The 24056-nt window shown below is 41.6% G+C and overlaps 3 protein-coding genes across 3 annotated transcripts; 2 read left to right on the top strand and 1 right to left on the bottom strand.

Annotated features, from left to right (window-relative positions):
• Positions 1-2058: 2058 nt before the first annotated feature.
• LOC120727701 (cytochrome b-c1 complex subunit 6, mitochondrial-like) lies at positions 2059-23975 on the top strand. Its single transcript, XM_040022148.1, has 6 exons — positions 2059-2070; positions 19255-19260; positions 21201-21333; positions 21710-21766; positions 23366-23527; positions 23603-23975. The coding sequence occupies exons 3-6, from the start codon at positions 21286-21288 to the stop codon at positions 23633-23635; spliced, it is 300 nt and encodes a 99-aa protein (XP_039878082.1). The 5' UTR covers positions 2059-2070; positions 19255-19260; positions 21201-21285; the 3' UTR covers positions 23636-23975.
• On the top strand, positions 4565-12283 carry dmbx1a (diencephalon/mesencephalon homeobox 1a). The gene is made up of 5 exons (XM_040022147.1): positions 4565-4854; positions 8047-8216; positions 8768-8946; positions 9524-9926; positions 10040-12283. Exons 2-5 carry the CDS (start codon positions 8063-8065, stop codon positions 10477-10479), a joined length of 1176 nt encoding a protein of 391 aa, XP_039878081.1. The 5' UTR covers positions 4565-4854; positions 8047-8062; the 3' UTR covers positions 10480-12283.
• Positions 15529-21081, bottom strand: nsun4 (NOP2/Sun RNA methyltransferase 4). The gene is made up of 8 exons (XM_040022146.1): positions 20909-21081; positions 19566-19785; positions 19162-19309; positions 18920-19074; positions 18633-18793; positions 18387-18511; positions 18099-18231; positions 15529-17963 (listed from the first exon to the last, which is right to left on the bottom strand). The coding sequence occupies exons 1-8, from the start codon at positions 20999-21001 to the stop codon at positions 17820-17822; spliced, it is 1179 nt and encodes a 392-aa protein (XP_039878080.1). The 5' UTR covers positions 21002-21081; the 3' UTR covers positions 15529-17819.
• Positions 23976-24056: the final 81 nt, after the last annotated feature.

Below are 24056 nucleotides of genomic sequence, written 5' to 3'. Positions count from 1 at the left end.
CTGCCGATATCTCGCTTCTCCCACCACCTGTCCCTCAGAGCTATGACTTAAACTCTGTGAGCACTCAGTCAGATAAATCCAGCTCCAGATTAAAGCTTGATTGTCCAAAGTGGAGCCGATACAGTGAGATTTTCTTTGGTAAAGACAGATGTTTGAGAGGAAGTGAAGGGATTCAGGCTGCACGAGAGGCTTTAGATAAGTCATAGCTGTACAGGTGGACACATTTCTTTTACTGCAAGAACAACCTGGGGCAAAGCAGGTGGTGTCATAAGGAGCCACACCTGAGAAAAACCGAGAATTAAAAAATGATCTTCTTTAGCCTGTAAAATAACAGGTGGCTAGTTAGAGAATATAACCCAAAGCAGAACAGCTGAAACAGGGGTAACAAGATGGGCAGTGATTTAGAAACAATTTAAGAAGAACTGTTTTAAACATAAAATTGCAAAGAATTCTGGGTTTCTTTGGCACATGGAAATCATTAAAATATTCAGAAAGTGAGGCTGAAAACCAACACTGAATCACTGGGATATTTGAACCACTGCATTAAAAGCAACATGATTCTATGGAAATGTTCATGGATTTGCAAACTGCACCCAAAAAGACAAAAAGCAAGCAACAAAAAAAAAAAACAAACAGCCAAAACGCTGCCATGTAATGAAAAAATATGAAAATCTAAGACTTCTCTGGGCGAAGTGGAAAATCATTATTTAGTCTAAAGAATTCAATCAGAAATTCCTTTTTGTAAATGTTAGATGCCATGTCCTCGAGGCTAAAGAGGAGAGGGACTGTCCAGCTTGTAATAACCCCCTGGTGGGGGTGAGGCTGACAGTGGGCACTAATGTACACGGCAGGACTGCTGAATAGTAATATTAATAATATGCAAAGGCTTTTTCACCAGAATGCGCTGCCATCCAGACATCTTTGCTTATTTCAGCAAGACAATACCAAACCACAGTATGCAGGCAGCTTCTCAGTAAACAAATAATACTAACCCATAAACACTGTTGGGACTCTTAAACTGCACAGTCAGCGGTGCTTGCATTAATGAATACACATTTAATGTTAAGTGTGAGCCGATGCTGCAGGTTTTAGCCTCAAAATCAAGCCACATATTAATCAGACTGACTGAAAGGCTTTTTTAGAACATCGCCCAACCCTGTTAAACAACGTTTTCTCCTCACGAGTTTACATTGATCGACACACTTTTATTTTCAGTCATGGCCAAATTGGACACAGCATTAACACATTTGTGCCCACGTCCACTTTGGTGTTATCTTCACTTGTCAGCATAAAGAGATCCTCATGTTTTCTTGACAAACGCATCTCTTAAAATGACGTCCTGCTTAATGAACACACCAGCCTCGTTCATTTCGACTGCAAAACACGAGCTGGGGTCTTTAAGTGAGAGATGCGCTACAGTTTGGCAGCACTTAACACTTGAAGCTTACCCGCAGGTGAGAGCTTGTCAGTATGACTTACCTCTTCCTGAAAACTTCTACCTCCTCCGTGTGATCTCCTGTTCAACCCGAGAGCGCGTGAGATTTTTCTCTCTCTCTCTCTCCAACATCTCTTGTTTTCTCTCTTTTTTTCTCCCCCTCTCCCATTCTCTGCCACTCTCCAGTTTCTTCCTCTCTTTCTTTTCAACACATAGGTGGATTAAGGCAGAGGGGCTTTTGTTTAGATAAAGCAAAGGATTAGGGAGAGATTTGCCCCCATAAAGTTGTGGGCTTGATGGGCCTTTTATCCCTGCATGTCCCTAAAGCTGTGTTGCCTCTGGATTAGGACTATACAATGGGGCCCCTTGTGCAGAGGGATCCGAGCCAGAGAGAGACAGAGAGAGGGAGAGAGCAGAGAAGGCAAGGAAAATAAATGAGACAGAGGGATTGAGACAAGGGAGGAAAAGAGGGCAATAAGAAAGAGAGATGGGGATGGACAGAGGAAAAAAGAGGGGGAATTATCCAGCTTTTAGAGGAAACTGACAGGTTGAAAACTTTTAGAGGAGGGATTTGCCGAGGAGATCCTGAGATCTTGTCACAAATAAAAGGGATTTCAGGAGGATTCAGAGGTGTGGTGCTGACAATAAACCGCAAAATTGTTGCTGTCTCTTTAAATTCATATATCAATTTTTTTTAAAAGATATATATTTATATATATATGGAAAGCAGCTCTTACTGTGGAAGTGCTCCTATAATATTGTGTGTAAGAGGTGGCTCCTCCTGGCAAATTGCTTTGTTATTCTTGTCAAAAAAAGGTCTCCCGCAAGAAGTCGGTTTTAAACTACACATCAAAATGATTAATTGCTCTGGGATGAACAGATGCTGAAATACCCTTGAATGGTGCAGGAGAGGCTGAGGCTTGCTGGATTGCACACCTAATGTATTCATGAAGTTGCAGAAACATCATTAAGAGTATTAATTAGCTGGCAGAAGTGAGCGCATTAAAGATAGTTTTGTTCTTTGTCAAATAAAAAGCTCGATTTGTTAGTTATGCAAATAGGCTAAATATTATGTGATAAAGGTGGAGGGTAAAACCCGAAAAGAAAATCAATAACTCATCCTGAGCCCTCCTGAGTTTTCTTTCGTTTTTTTTCTCCATATAAAATGAACATTTTCAAATTTGGCGTTGCTCATCGTGTGGAGGTCATTGTTCGCCCACCTCGCTTTCAGCGGTGCATGGCTGGATGCAGGGGTAAGGGGAGCTGTTTTATGGCGTTTAAGCCCCTCAGATGCGCTGGACAGCTCTAGCCGCTCTAAGGAGCTTTAGGTGGAGAGGCGCTGAGAAGAAACTCTTTCTCGCTTTAATTGCTTTAGAGACGGTCCTCACAAAGAGACAGTGGCCAGATTTACCTCCCGTTTAAGTTCTTATTTCCATTGGTTCACAAGTTAATCCTCTTTCTTTCTCAGACCTCGGAGAAAACCGGAGTGATAGGAGCCTACCAAGGAGACACAACCAGAGAGGCACACGAGTATTTATTTTTTATTTATTATTTTTTTCAGGCAAGGGGAAAGAAAAAAAAAAGACTTTGAAGAACACAAAAAAGGTTTTAGGTTGTTATAAAAAAAGACTGAAAAAGAAAGATGACATAATAATAATAATAAAAACAATAATAATAATAATAATAATAATAATAATAACATAATTTTATTATTTGACAGCCTTACAATTATTAATTTTATAACTTCTGAAACATACCACTATTTCTTTATTGTTAGGCTTTGTTTATACACATCTAACGCCATTTTTGCTTTCAAATAAATAAATAAAAATACGTGTGGACCCTCACCTTTACCTTAATCTCTCTCTCTCTCTCGCCTTCTCTCTCTCTCTCTCTCTCTCTCACACACACACACACACACACACACACACACACGTTTAACTTTCAGATGACCCACGCAAACTTTTTCTGATACAGGCGCGCACACCGCTGGTTGCTCCTGTGAGTGACGCGCTCAGAGGCAGATGTGTTTTCTACGTGCCAGCACGCGTTAACATTAATATTCTTTATTCCGTGAAATCTTTTGTCTACCGTTCAGATTTGTTAGAGTGAAAAACATGATCAGAGATTTTTTTTTTAAAAAGGAAGAAATAAAAGCGTTATAGGCCAAGCACTTTCCCAAAGAATCTCCCAACAAAATATGCAAGCTTTACATTAAAAGGATACTTTGCGCTGCCCTTAATTCGCTACCTAAACGGTTTTGCTCCGGGAGAAGAAATCTTCTCTGAAAACCCTTCAAGAAGAGAAGGGCATTATTGCCCTAATCCTCTTACCCGCAGTCATTTTAAGACAGGGGTTCTTGGAGGCTGAGATGGCGTCTTGTCTTTCCTATCCCATCCCAAATCCTTCCAGGCCGGGAGAGAGGCTAAAGGCAGCACCCTGGCATCTATTAGCCATCTCTCTAAAGTCTCTCTCTCCTCCACGGCATGGAGAAAAAGCCGAAAAGCAAACAAACTATGGGTCGGATGCTTGTGCTCTCTAAAACTAACGAAAGACAATCGGATTCGTGAACGAAGTGCAGACAATCTGTCTGAAGACAGATTTGAGGAAAAAAAAATACTAAATATATTTCTTTTTTTCTCCATAGTTGTGTTTTCTGTATGCCTTATCAATTGTCGTGGGAGAATAGCTTTACTCACCGATTCAAGGTTTAAGCTTAATAAAATAAAAATAAAAAATAAAAAATAATTACTGTGTTAAATTACACCTCATATATTCGCAGAGTAATGTAATTCACTCCATCACGATAGTAAAACAACATAGCCTACATTCCCGTAAAGTATCCAATATAAACCTTCACTTGTCATGTTTCAGGTTTGTTTATCAACTCCAGAATAAGAGGGGAAAAAATGTGTCCACGGTCACGGTTGGATTTCAGCGGGCGTAATGTGCTTAAATTGATCATATTTGAAAAATAACTCCAGACGTCAGTGCACCGACACGCCACTAGACCCTCAGCTGTGTCGCTCCCTTAACTGGCAGCACCGAGAGCCAATAGAAAGCTCGTACGACCCCAGCGAGGCTCTACTTAAAATCCCAGCTCGGGGATCTCGCGCTCCAGCAGATGGCGGCTTCCCACTTGTGCGCGAGACGCAGAGAGAGAGAGAGAGAGCGAGAGAGCAAGAGAGCAAGAGGAGCGCGAGCGGACGGGCTTTGAGCGAAGCAGCACGCGGGGAGGACTTTTTCCATTGAGCTGACTTGTCATCTCACTGGCGGACAAAAAGGACGGTAAAGAGGGCAAAAACACACCCGACAGAGCCGCTAAAAGATCCGAAAAGAAGAGGAAGAGGAAACGAAGGAGCTTGGGTTCTTTCTGTTTGTGGAGGAGGTGACAACAAAGAAAACTACCGGCGCAGGAGGTAAAAAACAAACAAACCTCAAAACAGAAAAAGTCTTTAACTTTCTCTTATTTGTCTAGTCGTGTCTGTCTGTTTAGCTGTGTATATATATATGAAGAAAAACGGCAGACTCCTACAGAGCAGCAGCGAGTCATATGAAGTTTATAATGTTTGTAAAGTTTGTATGAAACGAACTGCAGGTTATTAGATGCTGTTGTGCTATTAGCTATTTGCAAATTGCATGTTTATTTTTGCACTTGATGAAAATGAAAGCAGTGCTTTGGGTGATTTTTTTTTATTTTGTTTTAGTTATTTATTTTTTGTAATCGTCTGAACGCGAACGAAAATACACCCCATACTATTCACATAAGAAAACAATTAACAGGATAACGTAGAAAAAAATATGCGTACATATTTATTTGTGCGCAAAATTAATATAACCTCAAAATTAAAGGCCTCCTGATTTTTTGACGGCGTCTCACTTATTGTCTTCTTTTACTTTTATGAACTCCACTGTAATTTTTCAAAAACAGTTTCTTAAAAAAACAAAATAACAAAAGTTTCATTTCAATGTGATTAAAATGGCTTAAAATGTTAATTAAATGCTGACAATTAAATATATATAGACAGTGAAACACCTAAATTTAAATCTGGTCTGAACGTAACAAATATCATTCATAACAGCAGCTCCGGGAAAAATTACAGATGTTCCTCGCCCTCTGACAGTTTTACACTAGTGACACAGCAAAGAGCAGATTGTCAGGTCGACTCGGTCCCCGGAGGGCTGTTAGCAAATAACATTTTTCCTAATTTAGTCGGATCAAAGAGTTGCACTGTACATGCCAATTTACATAATGACGGTTTCATTATTGAAGCACTGAGCAGGGCAGCCAGGAGGGCCCAGCGCCTGGAGCAACGAGAGACTTATGAATGACAATAACACCGCGGACACGGCTCACAGCGACGGGCTATTGTGCAGAATCTGATGGGGACAGGAGATACAGGCTACAACTAGTATTTTAAAGCTGGAAACAACGGGAAGTCGGGTATAAAGTAGAAGTTTACCTGCCCACTAAACACGGGAAAACAGTGAAAGCATGCAGACGAGCTCACGCTACGCTTATTTGCAGCTTTGGTGGATTAAAACCAATGACAGATGGGTTTTATTCTATCTCTGCAGGCATGCAGGTTAAAACAAATACAAACATGTACTTTCTGCTCTCACTCCGCTGGATGGTGATTCATTTTTTATTTATTTATTTTTCTTAAATCTTTTGCGACTAGAGGCTTAATTTCATTTAATTTCAGAAGATGCAATGCAGAAAAAGGTAGCTGAGGAGAACCGAAGTCTGCCTGAACGCGCTCGAATGCACGCACGCGCACACGAGGGAGCTCCGCCGCAGAGCTAAGCGCTGGGTCCCACTGTACGTCCGTCCATGTCAGCGGTGATGATAAATGGAGGGCCTCGCAGTCGAAACCTATTTGCACTTCCATTAGACGGGGAGCCAAATGGGGATCAACATGCATATTTTTACCCGCGGAGCAGCCATACATCTCAGCCAAAACGTTGCCCCGGGGCGATGGGATAAGAGGCCGCCAGAGAAGGGAAGGGGAGGTGTGTGTGTGTGTGTGTGAAGGGGAGGGAGGGGGTACCCATTCAACTCAAATACTTGGGGGAGTAAAGTAAATGTTTAGCGAAGCACCTTCTGTCCCCGCGAATTAAACTATTCCCCACTGCCCTCTGATCACATTCATCAGCCGCCGGAGCCACTTAATAGGCTGGGAACGGGCACTGCGGGCGTCGCGCGCACACGCCAGAGCACGCACGCACGCACGCACGCACGCACACAGCACTAAAAAGCCAAGAGAGGAACAGAAAGAAACGCCTTTTACAACGACGGCAACCCGTGTGTGCTAAAACTGGCTCAACATCCTAAATTGTTTACATGTTATTATCAATAATAATAATAATGAGGAGAAACAGAAGTTACCTAACTGAAATTAAATGAATCACATGTTTATCATAGTCGCAATCAAATTAACAACAAAGTCATAAATTACTGTTATCCATCACAGCATTGAACAATTTAAACTCTTCACACTAACATGTACTGAGTTACTGGCCCCTTAGTATTACTGCATATTCTGATTTGTTACACGAACAAGTCAAATTCATCTAGTTAAACAAAGTAGTTAAGAAATTAAATCACGCCCTTAAAGTTTTAATTGATGATATTATTTGAGTTCTCCGTTTAAGCGCAAGAACTTACAGCCACTTACAAAGCTGTCATCCAGCAGGAAGATTTATATCTTCTCCCTGTGGTCCCTCTGTTATAGTTATAATAACTGTTTGGGCCTCGGAGATAGCCCCTTCTGTCAGACTCCTTGGTGCTAATACATATCTAATCGTGTCCTCAAGCGGTCTCATCTATGAAAATCTCGGTCGTGAAGGAGAACTACAAAATAGAGTTTTTGGAAATTGCTGCCTGGTGGACGATTTCCCTTCGATGAGTTTCCTGCCTTTAAAGCTGCAAGTGTTCAGGCCTGTAAGACTTATTATTAATAGCAGAAGACTACCAGCAAATGACTATACCTTTGCTGTTAAATATGGGGACAAAAAAGAAAAATATAGCCTTGAAAATTAACATCACTTGACCGGATTATTCATGACTTAATACTACTACTACTACTACTAATTATAATCCTGCTATCTGGCTGCACCTTTTACCACCGACACTCTTAACAATCAGCTTGTATCATGTCCTAACACATTTCATGAGCGCGTTGATCTGTCAAAGCAACGTTTTCAGTGGGGATTTAGGTTCTCTTGAACACACAAACGCCGGGAATAAATTCATGAATAAGGCATCCGTCACGGTTCATTATGGCGAAGAGTGATAATTACCCCAATTAAAAGTCTTTTGTATAATTAATGGATTGAATAGAGCGGTAATTGGATGTTAATGGATAACACTTTAGTCTGAGTGAGAACATTAAAATCTATTGGCCCCTGAGTGCGTGGGCCTACTGTCACTTACTAATAAATACGCTGTGTGTGTGTGTCACAGTTCATCTGAACTGGATGTCTCCAAACCATTTGTTCTTCTAATAAAAAAAGGTTTTAGATCACGTGTTCAACAATGTTGCCTGCCAATCAGCAGTCACGCGCCCTCCCCTAACGCCAGATGCCCATCCTTCTCTTCCCTTCCGCAGGTAGCGACCTCTCACCATGCAGCACTACGGGGTGAACGGCTACTCTCTGCACGCCATGAACTCCCTCAGCGCCATGTACAACCTGCACCAGCAGGCCGCACAACAGGCGCAGCACGCGCCCGACTACCGGCCGTCCGTGCACGCGCTTACGTTGGCTGAGAGACTAGCTGGTAATTGAGTGCACGCTCACACACACAAGCAGGAGACAGTGTTTATAGAAACGAGCTTGAATTTGTTTGTTTGTTTTTTGTAAAAAGAAAAAAGAAAAAAAAGAGTATACATAGAGCCAAAATTCGTGTCTGTGATTGTTCTCATGTTGGCGTGTTGTTTCTAGAATATTTTTAATTAGGTGTCAATATTCGCTTTCACGATTAATCATCTTACACCGTGAAGGGATATAGCTGGGATCAGACTAAATAAACAAGTGAAATATGTGCTGTGGTAGGCCACAAAGACATTTAGTGACGTATTAGACTTTTATTTTTTATAATTAGCCATCACAAAAATCTGTTTTTTTCTTTTTTGGAAAAGCAAAAGAAGAGAGTGGATAATATTAAAACGTGTCTAAGCCCTCAAGCTTTTTTTTTTTTTAAAGCAATAAGTAAATTAATTAAATTAACAAATAAGCTGCCCCAAGTATGAAAGTGCCACACAAACCCACCCTGTTCAGTGAAATAAAACTTGCCGTGTGTTTTCTCTTCCAACGGCTGCACATTTCAAGACATCATCCTGGAGGCTCGCTACGGCTCTCAGCACCGCAAACAGCGCCGGAGCCGCACGGCCTTCACTGCGCAGCAGCTGGAAGCGCTGGAGAAGACTTTCCAGAAGACCCATTACCCGGATGTGGTGATGAGGGAGCGACTTGCCATGTGCACCAATTTGCCCGAGGCCCGCGTGCAGGTAGGCACGTCCGAAGAAGAAGAAGAATAAAAATATAATATAAAAATATATTATTTTATATTAGTGTTGGCTTTATGACGTTAGAGATAGAGATTTTATAAAAGATGGGAGACAGTTTTAAGTAAAACAAACAAAACTTCTGTCTTCATTTCACAAAATCACAGCTTGAAACACTTCAATAAAAACGTGATTAGCAGTGATAAAAACAGTATCTAAACGATATTTATAAGCAGTGTTATGGCTTTTGTAGATTGTGAAGTTTTGCATTATCATCCACAAAAGATTGTTCATCTGAACAACCTAAAAAAAAACAACCTAAAAAAAGTTGTAAAAAACTGCCAGCTAATAAGTATACAATTTTTGAAGCTTGATTGTGAATTTAAAGCTTGGGCACTTGAGCATATTATCTTTTATTTTTCGATTTAACCCCCCCACCCCCCAACAAGATCAAAATAAAGAACACAACAAATTAATAAAAACAAAAAACTTCTGGAACATAGAGGATCACTTATCGCAATGCACTAAAGTCTCTACCCCAGTTTCCTATTAACGGTCTATAATAATCTTTATCCTCCAGGTTTGGTTCAAAAACCGCAGAGCAAAGTTTCGTAAGAAGCAGCGCAGCCTCCAGAAGGAGCAGCTTCAGAAGCAGAAGGAGGTGTCCGGGGAAGGAGGAAGCGAGAAGGAGGACATGCCTCCCTCCACCACTATCCTTTCTGATACCCAGCTTCCACCTTCATCCTCCTCCTCCTCCTCCTCCTCCTCCCCGGAGACAGAGGGTCCTGTGGTTCGTCCTGTTCCGCTGGACATGGAGCTGAACGTCACGTCAGCAGAACATTCAGGCAGCGAGTCGGCAACAGAGGATAATGCCACCGATAAGGAGGACGAGAGCAAATCCCAGAAAGAGGAAATGAAGTGTGAAAGGGCGGTGACACCTGGGGACGACTCTCCAGCTTGTAAAAGACTCAGCCCTAAACCAGGTAAGAATACTAAGTGCAAGTCCTTTTTATCCTTGGCAAACTTAATGCATTAAATCAGCTGACTACTAAAGCATATATATAAAACTTTCTTAACCCTCCTTGTCCCTGTACAGATTCCCCCCTGGTCTCTCCGTCAGTGACACCTTCGTCCTCCAGCAGCAGCCTGGCCAGCACCGGTCCTCTCTCTCAGAGCCACTCTTACTCTTCGTCCCCCCTCAGTCTGTTTCGTCTGCAGGAGCAGTTCCGCCAACACATGGCCGCCACCAACAACCTGGTGCACTACCCCGCTTTTGACCTCGCTGCCCCGTCTTCACTTCCCTACCTGGGAATGAATGTTAACATGCCCCCTGCGCCACTGGGCTCTCTGCCCTGCCAGTCCTACTATCAGTCCCTGTCCCATCACGCACAGCAGGTGTGGAACAGCCCGCTGCTGCAGGCATCAACTGCAGGCGGCCTCACCAGCCACAACAGCAAGACCACCAGCATTGAGAACCTGCGTCTGAGGGCCAAGCAGCACGCCGCCTCGCTGGGACTGGACACAATGTCTAACTGAGAATCAGAAGGGGTGAAAGATGGCGTAAACTAGGCCAGAGCCTGCACGTTACCATACCCTACTGCGTGTCCGTGTGGCTGTGATAGCTCTTTAGGAAGCATACAAGGACTCCTCTAGCAGATGGGCACAGAACATACAGAGATGTTCGTAAATAAAACACGCCAGAATGCTTTGGACCTACAGATCTCCATTTAACATCTCTTCAAAACGCACCACATGTCGACCACCTGCCCGACTTCTCATAGCTTCTGTTGCAGCTCAGCGTATCGTTGGAAAAAGAAAACCCCCAAGATAATGGACAGCACTGCTGTAAGATGCAACACTCCATAAAATGAAAATACTTCCAACAGTCATGCAATGCTGGACCTTCGTAAATAAATGAAAAAGAATCATGAAAAATGGTGTGAACGGCTGGATGCGCTCACTTAAACAAAGCAAAACAAGAAAAATAACAATGCAAATAATGTTTACAAGAACAATGTGAATAAATGAGGCACTTTGGAAGGAATCACTCGTGCAGCAAAGAGACATTTCAGTGAAGCCGTGTGGTTATGTACATACCACGTAAAACACAACAGCACATAAATAAAAATAAACCCGAGTCATGTTGTCCTCAACACCATAATTATAAGTGACTAATTCACCAGTTTAATAGCCACTAATATGCCACTTTGTACAGAGGCTGGCTTGATAATGAGCAAATGATTTCAGTGACTAAATTCTCAGAGGTTTTAATTACATTTTGCCCTGGGCTGAGGGAGCCGGGGCGAGCGCAATTACAAACACGCGTAACGCTTAATGCAGCATTTTTAGATTCAAAGAGTCCATATGCCAAAACTGTTGACTGAGGCAGACGCACGACTTTGCAATGACTTGTTCATCTTCTGTGAATACAGAACGATGGTAAACATATTAGGACTCGGTTAAATATCGTCTTGACTTGTATTATTCCCGCCTTAATAGTCTCTCGAGGAAACATGCAGCTTTTCATTGAAAGCCACACCGTCAGCACTTGATGAGAATCACACACGTCTCTGATGTTTTCCGTTAATGTGTTTTGGAAGATAATGTCTTCAAATTAAAAAAAAAGCACATTATTTTAATATGTAAAATACAAAAAAAGTCTATCTATTAATGTTTACTGGTAAAGTAATTGTAAAGTTCCTATTATGTTGTATAATTAATAATAATGGACTCTGTCTCAGATAAAATTCCTTGTCAGATTGTAAGATTGTATTTACTGAGCTCACCGACAGCCCTGTCCACCCCCTCCTGTCTTGGTTGTCTGTTTAACACTCCTGGATTGAACTGATATTTAAAATTTTAAGTTTTTTTCCCTTCTTCGAGAATTAATTTAAAAGAAGAACCTGAGCACATTTAAATTTTCTGGAGAACTACCACCCTCCGTGTTTTTCAATCAATCCAGGTGTAAAAGCAAAAGAAGGAGAAGACATCTCAGTGAATAATCGACCTGAGTCCTCTGTGTTCTGCTGTCTCAACTCTATTTGAGTTCTGTTGTTGTTTCTAATGCTGTTCCCCGACTGTTTCTGTCAAACTACTTGGTCTGGTGCTAAATAGATATGTAAAGGTGGAGGAGAGCGACCGGACCATCAGCAGTGTTGTTTTCTTTGCTCCTCTCAATAATGTAGACTTGAACTTGTGTTGTTGTAAAATAACTTCAAATAAAAACATTGCCTGAAGATCTTTACAATGAAGACTTCTTGATTTTTGCTGAAGATTTAAACGGTGTTCACGGACAAACCTTGAAAAAAAGTCATTAAACAGCACGAAGTTAAAGATATGACGAGCATATGATCAAGCTTTATATTTGTAATATTGTTACACCATTTTTCAGATAAGCAAAACATAAAACCTACTGACTGAGTGAAGGACCTTAAAGTCCTGCAATTAATATAAGCAAGTACATATTTAATATATCAGTTTAGTCTGAAGACATGGATGATGAGAAGAGAGAACGAGCAAAGCAAAGAAAAGGCACGGGGACGATGAAAGAGCGGAGGGAAGGTCAAATTTAAAGAACACTAAAAATACAAACACAAATACATGAGAATTTGTAACAAGACAAAGGGTACAGGAGCAACGAAAGAAACACGTAATCTGAAATATCTGAGAAATAAAAAGCAGCGTGGGGACATACGGCATCCCCAGTGAATAAGCAGGCCATTATCCTGAAGAATGACAGCCTGGGGCGGTGATTATGCTGCTATTATATCTTTAACAGCATGGTTTGTCAAAATGCAGACCCCCACCCAACCGTACTCTCTCTCTCTCACACACACACACACACACGCACACACACACACACACACACACACACACACACACACACACACACACACACACACACACACACACACTCAGGGCAACTGGGCATCTCTGCCACATCCTCTAAAGCACGCCCTTGCTCCTCTCACAGTAAACTTTACATGTATTGTATGTGACATTGTTCTGCTCTTAAATGAATTGGCCTTGAATATGTATATATACATATGTCCCTCTCAGTGTGTGTGTGTATACGTGTGTGTAAATAACTAATGCACCTCGGCTGCAGTTATGAACGACCGCTTCCCAAAATTTGGACAGACGGGGATAATGATCTCACCAGATTAGCAGCGTTAATGTGGGTGTAACACCTCACCCTAAACCTTGTTGTGTTTTATTACACCACATACACGCGCGTGTCCTCGGCCAAGGGCACGCTGATGTGTGACTGATATGTCTGCATCCAAAGTGAATGTCCTTGTTATCCAGAGGAGGAATCTGTCCAGGTACATGGCAGGATTTCCTCCCATGGGGCTTTGGACCAGAGAACATAACAATAGTCTTGTTCCAAATGTTCACTTTCCCCCCCCTTAACACCCATTCCTCCCCCAACACACACACACCCTGGGGGCTGAACAGGGATTGCTTGATTGTACTGCTTCAGGGTCAAGTGTGTTGAGCCCTTGATGCTGGATCAGGCGCTTCCATCTCTAACACTCAGGGCTTCACTGAGGCCATAGCCACTTATTTGTAGGCAGTTAGAGATGCTCATTTACTTTCCTTAAAGCAAGTGATGGCGATGTGTGTCCTGTGTGTGTATCTGTAAAAAAATCCATCCAGTCTTGCAAACTTTTAGTTTGTAAAAAGCATGAAAATATGCTTCTGTTTCACACACACACACACACACACACACACACACACACACACACACACACACACACACACACACACAGAGCCCCTCGGAGCAAGACCCCCACACAAAAATCACAGTGTACCATTCAATCAGTGCTTTTTCTCCCTCCTCTCCATGGTTCTCTCAAAGGTTTAAACCATGGCGAGAATGAAAACTGCCAGTGTTGGAAATCTCGGCCCATTGAGTAGGTGACAGGGTCTGCCAGAATATGATCCTAATCCTGTTTCCAGCATTCTTTTAGCCCAGTGGCATTGCCATTTCGCAGCATATTCTCTGAGCTGTCAGACCCGGGGAAATCCCTCTAATAGTGCATTGCCCAGATACACATCAAAGCTCTCCTGGAAACCACCAGCACGAACTTAAGGGAGAGGGAAGCACAAGTACAATCAGACTCACAGCTGCCCAGGAAAAAAAAAAAAAAGGCTTCGTCATTTAACTCATATTTTCTGCCGAAAAGTGGAAACAATCGTTGCCACTTTCCCTAACACCTTTCACAGACATAAACAGAGGGAAACGGGTTACGTGGACAGAGAAACAAAGAAGAGAGTGATATCAAGAGGCCGACAACAGGTGGCTAAACTGTGTATCCAGGGCCACCCTCCTTTAGTTCCACTTCATCTTCCATTTTCTTCTTGTCCTTTTTCTCTTAAACACTCTGACTGCCATCTCGCCCCTTCCCGGGTAATCTTCTTAAAGAGAAGAAAACCCCAATTCTCTCTCTTCTTAATCTGGCTGCAGTCTAAACCTTGGGGTGCATTTCCAATGTGGGCGTCACTAAACCAAACGGGAGCTCTCCCAGCCACTTCACGGAGCATCGAGTCTGTCGACGGATGCTTAGATTACACAGTGAAAACACGTCTAGTATATGAACCTCATTTTATGAAAACCGTTAAATGGTACGGTGTTGGTATGGGCCTGTTGGATCAAACTGTAAGGTCCATGTGAAATATTTAAGCCACAGATTAGTGGCTCGTGATATGGATAAAACCTTTGCATGATAAACTCAACAGATAACACAGTAGTTATAGTCACTGAAAACAGACCCCTGTACGTGTGTAGAAAATCCATCACAAATTCTTTTTATTATTTATTTTAAAAAGTATCTTTATTTACCACATTGAAAACAAATAAAACAAGTACATTCAGTGTGTATAAAACCTTGTGTCTATTGGTGAGGTTTGCTTCCCTGCTGTGGCCGTAGATCTACTGTTCCAGTGTAACCGTTGAGTAATTATAAATTATTCAAAGTGGAAAAGTCTGAAAATTAAAGAAAAAGGCAGGCCAACTGCTCTCAGTCCGTCTCCACCTCTCTCAAGTTTCTAACATTTCCACACAAGCATCAGAAAACACAACGTGAAAATGATCTTTTGATAAAATGTAAATAGACGACTGGATGCCTGTAAATATGAGTGAGCTGTGGAGCTGAACAGTAAAGAGACGAACAGCTGCACTCTGAAAATGAAAACAAAAAACGCGCACACACACACACTCTATAGCATTTCTGTGCACTCTGTGGTTGAGAACAGCAGAGAGCACATCCTGCTGGGCTCAAGTCTACATTAATGTATCTGCAACAAAGACCCCCACTGCTGAGATCTTCTGCCCCGCTGCTAGCTGGGACACGAGTCTGAACTTCACCTCTGGGCTGGAATCTCCACAGCAGGAAGAGCAGCTTAACTACTACAACCTGCAACATTCCTCCATGTGTGTCTTTACCAAACAGACACCTTAAAGTTCACTTTGAACCACTGACGGCACAAACACCGATTTAACTATTAAAACAACCTGCTGTAGATGCTCAGTTTTAACATTCATTCCGAGCTCGCGAGGCACAAGGTGAAAACATCAAACCATTAGTGTTTTTGCAGGTTTATTAACAAAAATTGTACTAGAAAACACAGCGGAAGCATGTGGGTGTGTAGTTAAATCCATAATATTCATCTTTCTAATACACAGCATGTCTCCCTAACACAGGCTTACACATAGGGACACAAACGCACAGCGCTTCATTGGCTAATTCAATAATAAAGCAGGCAGCCAGTCGAGTCTATAGACAGGCAGAATAGAGAGTAACTCATCTCTAACAGTCTGCCGTCTCCTGAGTGTTAAAACATGTAAATTTATGTAGGAGCCCATAGGAAACACATATTTACAATACGTTTAGGTAATCACAAGATATGCGAGGAGGCATTCGAGGCCCTGGGGACGAACGCAGTCAATACAAAAATAGTTTTTATGTGTCATTAATTCCCCCTGCATTCCCCGATACATCCCCCTTTTACCGCAGTAATACAGTAATCACTCACAATCGCACAGAAAATTATCTGCACTCATCTGTGGAATAAAAAAAAAAGCGGAGGGGCAAAACAGGGCGAGTCGTCCCATTTTAGCTCTCTGCTGCCTCTTTAATGTTCATCTGGGAGCCGCATGGCTGACGTCCATCCCGGCACGGGGATGGGAGTCAGCTCCGGAGCAGCTTAATGACAGTGGGATGTGGATGGTGGACTCGTTAAGAAACACGCACACACAGAGACACACACCTTTTTTCATGCTACATTGCCTGGGCCAGGACAACATAAAGGGTCATCGGCGGTGTGATGGAAAAAAAAGAAAAAGAGGCACCTCTGCGCTCACATTAGGCTGTGATAAGAGGAAACATTTCACCTCTGAGTGATGCCGATGCAAAAACGGACTCAATCCAGCTATAGTAATGAAAGCTGTGCAGATTCAGATGTGAGAAGCCAAATGGTCAAAGAAGTCATTACCTGCCTTTTCATTACGCCCTCCTCTCACACAGCCATATATCGCATTATTAGGCAAAGCCATCAAACCTGATGAATAAGCAAAGAACAAGACAAGCCCATTTTCATTGCCGAGCTAAAGAGAGCAGGTAATTCTGATGGAAATTTGTGTTTTTTTCCCCCAAACCACAAACATCATCCCTGTGCAGCTGACAAAGTACAGCAAGACAAACACACATAGTGGAATTACAGTAGCATTTCCACATATAAACGCTCAGTGTCCTCTAGTGGACAAGGAAGATACAGGACACTTGTAATCTTGATCTACTGTTGACACCTAGAGGGCAAAAATTAAACAGCAACTCATAAATAGCTACATATGAGTGGAGGAGACCTTTAAAGAAAATGACACATCCTTCCTAATTGTAATCTTAATCCTCTGTCCATTGTTTTCTTGTAGCTATCGCCTGTAACTTACGATCACTATCAGACGAGCACCACTTAAATATTAACATTTAATCACACTCAAAATGTGATAAGAACGTACAAATGTACAGTGCTGACTAACAACTTATTGAATGACTATTTGACTTCTTCTCACACGGCCATATGCATATCCTGGTTGTGTGTCACATCTCTTTAATATGTCACAGTAGAAAAGATCTGTGCAAAGAACACTCTGGTGCACAGTGTGCCCTCGGGTGATTTCTAGTGATAATGTAACTTTAAGTTACATTAATTTGAATGGTTTACTGATAAAAACCTAAACATCCACATCGTCAATAAGTTCAGTTTAATTATTCGTTTAACAGCAGTTTAGTGCATCAATCATGATGACCAGCATGAATGATGAGGACACTGAAGGGACGGGTCAGTGCGGGCCAGACTTTAGGAAGTACTCCTCACATCCCTTTGAAACTAAAAAGAGGTCATTCATCAGCTCGTGCAGCTAGTTTTAAAGCATAAGGACCCTACTAGAAAGCTGCAAAAAAAAAAAAAGTGTTAGGATTTGGATGGGATATTGTGCGCTCAGAGTCACCTGTCCTCGTGTCTGGTGAATTGACTGATCCAATTCTGCACTGAGGAAAAATCTCTTTCCTGTTTGTCTCATGCTTTACCTGCACAATCTAAAACTGATATTATTTACATGTGCTGTGTAGCCTGCAAAGGTGACCCAGTGTTAAGGCTTAGTAATCATATAGGACTGAGAAAACAGAGGAAAAAGGAGAAACGTCTCTGAGAGTCATGGTTGGCTTAGAAGGCTTCAAAAAGCTCTGGAAAACAGTTATGATGAAAGCCCGGGTCCACCAGAAGCAGTTTGCAAATCCAGCTGACTCCAAATCTGGCAGCAGAGTTGCTCAGTATTTGAAAGTCTCAGGCGAACTTGTGCAAGAGTCCACGTCCTACGTCAGCCTCTTTAGCTTGCACATATAAATGGGTCCAAAGTTAGCTGCTAGGTGCGGGATGACCATCTCGCCCAGGTGGAGGTCCGGAGCGAAGTGAAAGGTGTTCCCGAACATGCGCATCAGGGGCTTCAGATCCACAACCTGAATGTGATCGAGATATGAGGAAATAAAAGAAAAATGGGCAGTTATTTGAGGTCTGATTTCAGTTTCTGTGCGTTTTATATCTCCCACAACTTTGACGTGTTTCTTATTGATACAAAAAAGTCTCTCACTAACCTGTAGATGGATGCCATCTTTCTCTCGAGCTTGGTAGATAGCCTGTTCAACCACACTGAGGTTCTGGTTCTGTGAGAGCGTGCAGGTGGAGTAGAGGATCTCCCCACCAGGACAAGCGGCCTGGATTCCCGCTCTGCAGGAAACAGAGAGGGTTTGATTTACATAACATCTAAATAAAAGTTCTCACTACCAGCTCTTATTTTGCTTAATTGTGCGCATATTTATATGAAACCATGCAAACTTTAACAGCCTCAAAGCCCATTTTGTTCACATTTCCTCCAAACTTACAGCAGCAGCTCCAGCTGTAGCTGCGGGAGCCTGCGTCTCTCCCCAGTCCGACTCTTACTGAATATGTTGTTGTCGTCCTCCATGAGTGAATGTCTGTCTGTGGTGCAGGGAACGTCAACAAGGACCTGAATTTAGAGGGGAAAAAAAGGAAAGGCTGAACAAAACTGAGAGTTTTTGAATAAAAACATAACGACAAAGAGCAAAACATGTGAAAAGGATGACTGTGACAATGTGGCACTGGCTTACTCTGTCAAAAGTGTTGCTTTCAATTTCCCCCCATTTGGTGCCATCGAAAGAGGTGATGCGCAGGTTCTCATTTGTCAAAAAATGCTTAGGAACATAGCTGTGGAGGACCTTCCTCAGTCGTAGTGTTCGAGACACTGAGCTGTCATTTATGCACAAAAACCCTTTGAGGTAAACACAAACAGGTGGACGGTTAACAGCAGAACAGCAAATAGAGAATAGGTGATAAAGACTTTTGGCCCGGCTATTCAAAAAACAAACTGGAAAAGGGTAAAAGTACTTTGACTTACTGATGGCCTGGGTCTGAAGCAAAGCCAGGGTCTTGCCTCCTGGAGCAGCACAGAGGTCAAGCACGCTGTGACCTTCTTGAACATCCAGTGCAAGACAGGGCAGCAGAGATGCTGCGTCCATCAGGTAGTAACCCAACAGGCCGTTCTTGTCTGGCCTGAAGAGGAGAAAAGAGAACTGAGGATCAGACTGCACGCTGCTAGAAGATGCTGTTGTTAGTAGCAGGATAGGAAATATTGCTCACCTTGCAGGCTTGAATCGTGTCACGTCGCCTCTCGGAAACACTAAACACTTGATGTTTGGGCTTAGAGATAGCTGCTCACCATCAACGTCAGAGCTCTTCATGGAAACATCACTAGGTTCCTCTGATTTTTCCTCCAAGCAAGAAGGAACTGCAAATTATATGCCAGTCAATTGATGATATAAGTGAGTTTTTAATAGTGTTAATTACTAAGATATTGACTTTTCCCAGTGAAATGTTTTAGTAAATAGTCTATTGAATGAATTTAAATCAAATCATTCACACTCCAGCGCTAGCTTCATAAAATTTTCTGAACTCTTCAGAGCATCAGAGATTGCCACAGCACAGCATTTCCTGCATCAGTAATAAGCAATAACCATAACTGTGACTGAGGCTAGCGCACTTACTGTCTTTCTCTCTTTCACTGATGAAATCTACGCATCCCTGAGCTTTGAGCTCTGTCAGAGCAGCGTTATGGGAGAAATTATTGAGCAGGGCTCCATATTTTCTCTCTGACAGCATGGCGAGTCGCACTGAGGGCCACAGCTGCCCCAGCTGAGTGCTATAGGTGGCGTCAAAGTGATGCACGGCCAATCTGGTGGGTGGGAGCTTGGGACGTGTAGCAGCCTGTCAGAGAGCAAAGGAGGAGGACATTTGATATAAATGTTAATTCATTTTTATCCATGCTCTCTCTGTGCTAATTTCAATATAAAATGTAAATGCCCAGGAGAGTGGAAAGCTGGCTTTAATACATGTAAAATTAGAGTAGACCTATAATGTACATCTGTGTACAAATATATGTACCTGACCATTTTCAGAGGCAAGTTTTCTTTTTGTAAAGCCACACAACACTGACCTATGAATCATTTCAGAACAAATGATGATGAACCAGGGTTGTGTCTTAACAACTTAACAAAGAACCAGTTTTAAATTGTATCTTTAAATTTAAAACTTAAATTAAAACTTAAATTTAAATTTAAAACTTAAATTTAAGCCTGGTAGCACTTTGTTACTACCAGGCTGTCACAAAACACATCATCTCTTCCAATTTCTTTAATTAAATGTAAAATGAATGTAAAAAAATGCCAAAGATAAAACAGTTTGATAGACAAAAAACATCATTTTTGGACTGATTTGACCAAAGAAACCAGGCAAATCGAGAAAAAAAGGGGCTAAAACCCCCCAAACTATCTACAATATGAACAGTATCTGAAAGTCATGTTGGGTGTTGGGGATCTCGTCAAAATGGATGAAACTATAAACACAGAAATGTATGGTCAAATTTCAATCCACTTTGAAACACATCTAGGAAGTGTCTGACTGGCAACAGGATAATAAAAGTAAATCTGGATACAAAAACACAAAGTGAAACACTATCAGTCATGGATTGGGCCTCCCCAGAGCCCGGATTTCGACGTTACTGAAACAGTGTGGGGTCATCTTGACAGATAACAAAACAAAAGGGAGCAAACATCCAAAGATGAGCTCTGAATGTCCTTCAAGAAGCCCGAATAACTATTTCTGAAGATTACTTAAAGAAATGACAATAAGCTTGAATAAGCTTCAATAATCCCTAAGGAAATGATGTGGGCTACAGTTGCTCCAAGACAGTAACAGTAACAGACGAAACTATTTAAATAATACAATATGTTACAGAGTTTACCTTTTTTTTTTCTTTTCCACTGTGTTTAGCAGCCACACGAGATCTAAATGCAAATACTGTCTGGCATTATTAACGTTGAGCACGTACCCATTTCTCTTTCACTCGGTGTCGTCTGGGTGTCAAACATCTTAAATCTTTAACTTTTCTTAACAGCAGGCTGGTGTCCCAGAGCAGCGCCATCTTGCCGTGCCCCAGCTTTTTTTTCGTCCGACTTTGCGCTGACAGTTAAACAATGGTTCCGCACTCATTGAATATTTGAATCGGGTAGGGCCTTATACAAAATGGAGATCTGTTATTGGTTCACATGGACATCAATAATTTCAGTCAACCAATAGGAAACGTTATCCGGTGATCCTTCTAGTAGTTTCCGGCGTGTGACCGACCTCGCGTCCTCGAACAGAAGTAGTTAAACCGAGGAGTTTCAGCTTTCTGAGTTTTATTTTGTAAAATTGTCAGACATAACCATGGTTTTCGAGAAAAAAATGCTCACACACGGGGACCCCGACGATGAGGTACCGAAAAATATCGTATTGCGTCTTTATAGACTGGTCTGTGTGTGTGTTTGACGAAGTTACCCAAATCTGCTGCTCAGTTTAGCGGTGTACCCTGCGAGTTTACTGTCAGCTCCTTTTAAGACCCTTTAATATAATTATCGCCATTAAACGAGGCTGGCAGCTGACGGTGTTACCCTGAGAGACTGCTTATTTTAACTGTGACTGATTCAGTGCGTTTCATACGGCACAGTTTTATTAGGTGATTACAATATCTGGACATTCTTTAACGTAATTAATAAAAATGTACACAAAACTTAAAAAAGCCCTATAAATCTGTAAGCTGTGCTGGGTTGTAACTGGATTTTAAAACATTGATATAAATGTCTTTGAATAGGAGGAAGATGCCCCTGCTGAGGAGGAGGAGGAGGAAGAAGAGGAGGAAGAGTTGGTGGTAATTGTTTATTTATTAATACTTATTATAAAAACATGTATTCTGGTCACAAACAGCTTTTTATGTAGGACGAAAGGTTGAAAAAACCCTCATACCGGATGGGTTAAAGTCTGACTGATTTATCGGCGGGCCAGTATTATCAGCCGATATTACCTATGTGTCTGTGTATTGGTATCAGCATTTCTATATAACGAATTATATATTTAAAAAAGACAAACAAAAGAAACACCCTTCTTCTATGGTATAAGTGTTGATGAATATTTTGTCCGCCAGAGGGCACTCTGCAGCTTCCCTGCTTGCAAAACTTGTTTGATGCACAACAAACCCAATAACCAGCTGATCTGAACAGTGTAAATAAGTTGATTAAAGAAAACAAAATGCCAGTAATGGATATTGGAGAAATCAGTTTGTTTTCTGTGTTTGAAAGGAAAAGAAATGTATCAAAATACCAGATTTTTACATCACTAGATATAGTATAGGTCTTAAAATATTTACTGGAAGAGCTAGGAATGAGCATAGTGGTGCACAACAAGGTAAGTTTAGTGGCTTAGTGAGGGATCTCAAGCTTAACATCAGAGTTTTATATTTTAGGAAATCAGCTCTCTGTGTACCTGGTAACTTACGCTGAAAACATATAACCTAGTCTGGAGGTGATCTTCAGAGTTGTGAGTTAAAATCAGTTGGAAGTATTTTCACTGACTCATGTGCGTGTATTCATTTGGTGATGCAAAACATGTATAAATGTTTTATATTTTGTTTTAATCTGCTATTAAGTCTCTTTTGTACTGCTAGTATTGCACCTTCTAGAAAACAGAACGGACAGCAGAATACCTGTTCAATCATTCAAATTAATTTCACTTTGATCTGCTAAAATAATAATGCAGTTTCCACATTAGGCTGTGGGACAGTAACCTTCAATGTTTAAATGGATCCAGTTTAAAATTTCTGAGCGCAGCCATGATGTTAGAGATAAACGGCAGCACTGAGAGCACCCAAGTGTTAAAATAATTAGCTTAAAAGGTTTGTTTTATTGCTCGGTAGAGTAAATCACTTGATTAACATTTTTCTACAGAAATAATAAACAGCTTTCCATTGAATTTTTATAGATTTTAATCATGCTTCTGATGTAGGGGAACACTCATGGGGATCATTTTGAGTAATATGATGCTTCCACAGCATGTCTTTTGTCCTGTCTTCCTTCTCTCACCCCAACCGGTCGCAGCAGATGGCCGCCTCTTCCTGACCCTGGTTCTGCCTGAGGTTTCTTCCTGTTAAAAGGGAATTTTTCATTTCCACTGTTGCTAAAGTGCTTGCTCATAGGGGGTCATATGATTGTTGGGTTTTTCTCTGTATGTGTTTATTGTAGGTCTACCTTACAATATGAAGCGCCTTGAAGCAACTGTTGTTGTGATTTGGCGCTATATAAGTAGAATTGAATTGAATAAAACGCCCCATTTTATTTGAGCACACAGAAAGCCTGGCTTATTAAACCTCTAACTTCATTATAAAATCACCTTCATGGTTTGAGAGTTGTGGTTTTCTTACCAGAGTTTTTGCCATCATTTTCCTGATGAATAGCATGGCTTCCTTTCTTTTTAGGACCCTCTAGAAGCAATAAGAGCCAAGTGTGAGGAGACTGAACACTGTGTGCACTACAAGGAGCGTCTGGAGCTCTGTGAAACCCGGGTCAGTTCAAGGTCCAACACTGATGAGGAGTGTACAGAAGAACTCTTTGACTTCCTGCATGCGCGGGACCATTGTGTAAGTGTGTGCTAGACAAAGGAAAGATTATTCTCCTAGTGAAGATGCTCATTGTGCCACTTTCTGTCTCTACAGGTTGCACACAAGCTGTTCCACAATGTGAAATGACAACCCGTCCAGTAGACCCAATATAATTTCTGATAATGTAAAATAATCTACAAATGAAGCCTGTTGTTGTTCTCCTGAATTCCCTTTGACTACGTTCCTGACACCCGTTTGTATGCAGTGCATACTAATATAGCTGATAGCAGTATCGACATCAAGAGTCACTAATAACATATTGGAGCATACACTCTAAAAATTTGTGTCAAGAAGGGATTGGCTGTAATGAAAATGTGATGAGGTGGAATGTTGGAGCAAATATGCTGCTACAGTAATGGAAACCGGCTCAGGTTTGGTCATGACTTCACTCTGCTGACCAGAAAATAAAGGTTGTCTTTGGATTCCACTTAGTCTGAGCTGCTTCTTTTCAGAGCATCCGCGTTCTCGGGAGGGCTCCATGACTGATGGTTTAATTAGTTTTATCCAG

The sequence above is a fragment of the Simochromis diagramma genome, unplaced genomic scaffold (assembly GCF_900408965.1).
Source record: "Simochromis diagramma unplaced genomic scaffold, fSimDia1.1 OVJJ01000205.1, whole genome shotgun sequence".
Classification (NCBI taxonomy): domain Eukaryota; kingdom Metazoa; phylum Chordata; class Actinopteri; order Cichliformes; family Cichlidae; genus Simochromis; species Simochromis diagramma.
Note: the sequence above shows the minus strand (reverse complement) of the source record. Positions and strands in the feature narration are given on the sequence as shown.

Excerpts from the sequence above, each read along its gene's own strand:
- dmbx1a (XM_040022147.1), top strand. The coding sequence starts at position 8,063 with ATGCAGCACTACGGGGTGAACGGCTACTCTCTGCACGCCATGAACTCC. Across the intron at positions 8,217-8,767 it reads GTTGGCTGAGAGACTAGCTG|ACATCATCCTGGAGGCTCGC; the intron begins GTAATTGAGTGC and ends GCACATTTCAAG. Across the intron at positions 9,927-10,039 it reads AAGACTCAGCCCTAAACCAG|ATTCCCCCCTGGTCTCTCCG; the intron begins GTAAGAATACTA and ends GTCCCTGTACAG.
- nsun4 (XM_040022146.1), bottom strand. The coding sequence starts at position 21,001 with ATGGCGCTGCTCTGGGACACCAGCCTGCTGTTAAGAAAAGTTAAAGAT. Across the intron at positions 19,786-20,908 it reads ACCGAGTGAAAGAGAAATGG|GCTGCTACACGTCCCAAGCT; the intron begins GTACGTGCTCAA and ends GCTCTCTGACAG. Across the intron at positions 19,310-19,565 it reads CAGTGAAAGAGAGAAAGACA|TTCCTTCTTGCTTGGAGGAA; the intron begins GTAAGTGCGCTA and ends TATAATTTGCAG.
- LOC120727701 (XM_040022148.1), top strand. The coding sequence starts at position 21,286 with ATGGTTTTCGAGAAAAAAATGCTCACACACGGGGACCCCGACGATGAG. Across the intron at positions 21,334-21,709 it reads ACGGGGACCCCGACGATGAG|GAGGAAGATGCCCCTGCTGA; the intron begins GTACCGAAAAAT and ends GTCTTTGAATAG. Across the intron at positions 23,528-23,602 it reads TGCATGCGCGGGACCATTGT|GTTGCACACAAGCTGTTCCA; the intron begins GTAAGTGTGTGC and ends CTGTCTCTACAG.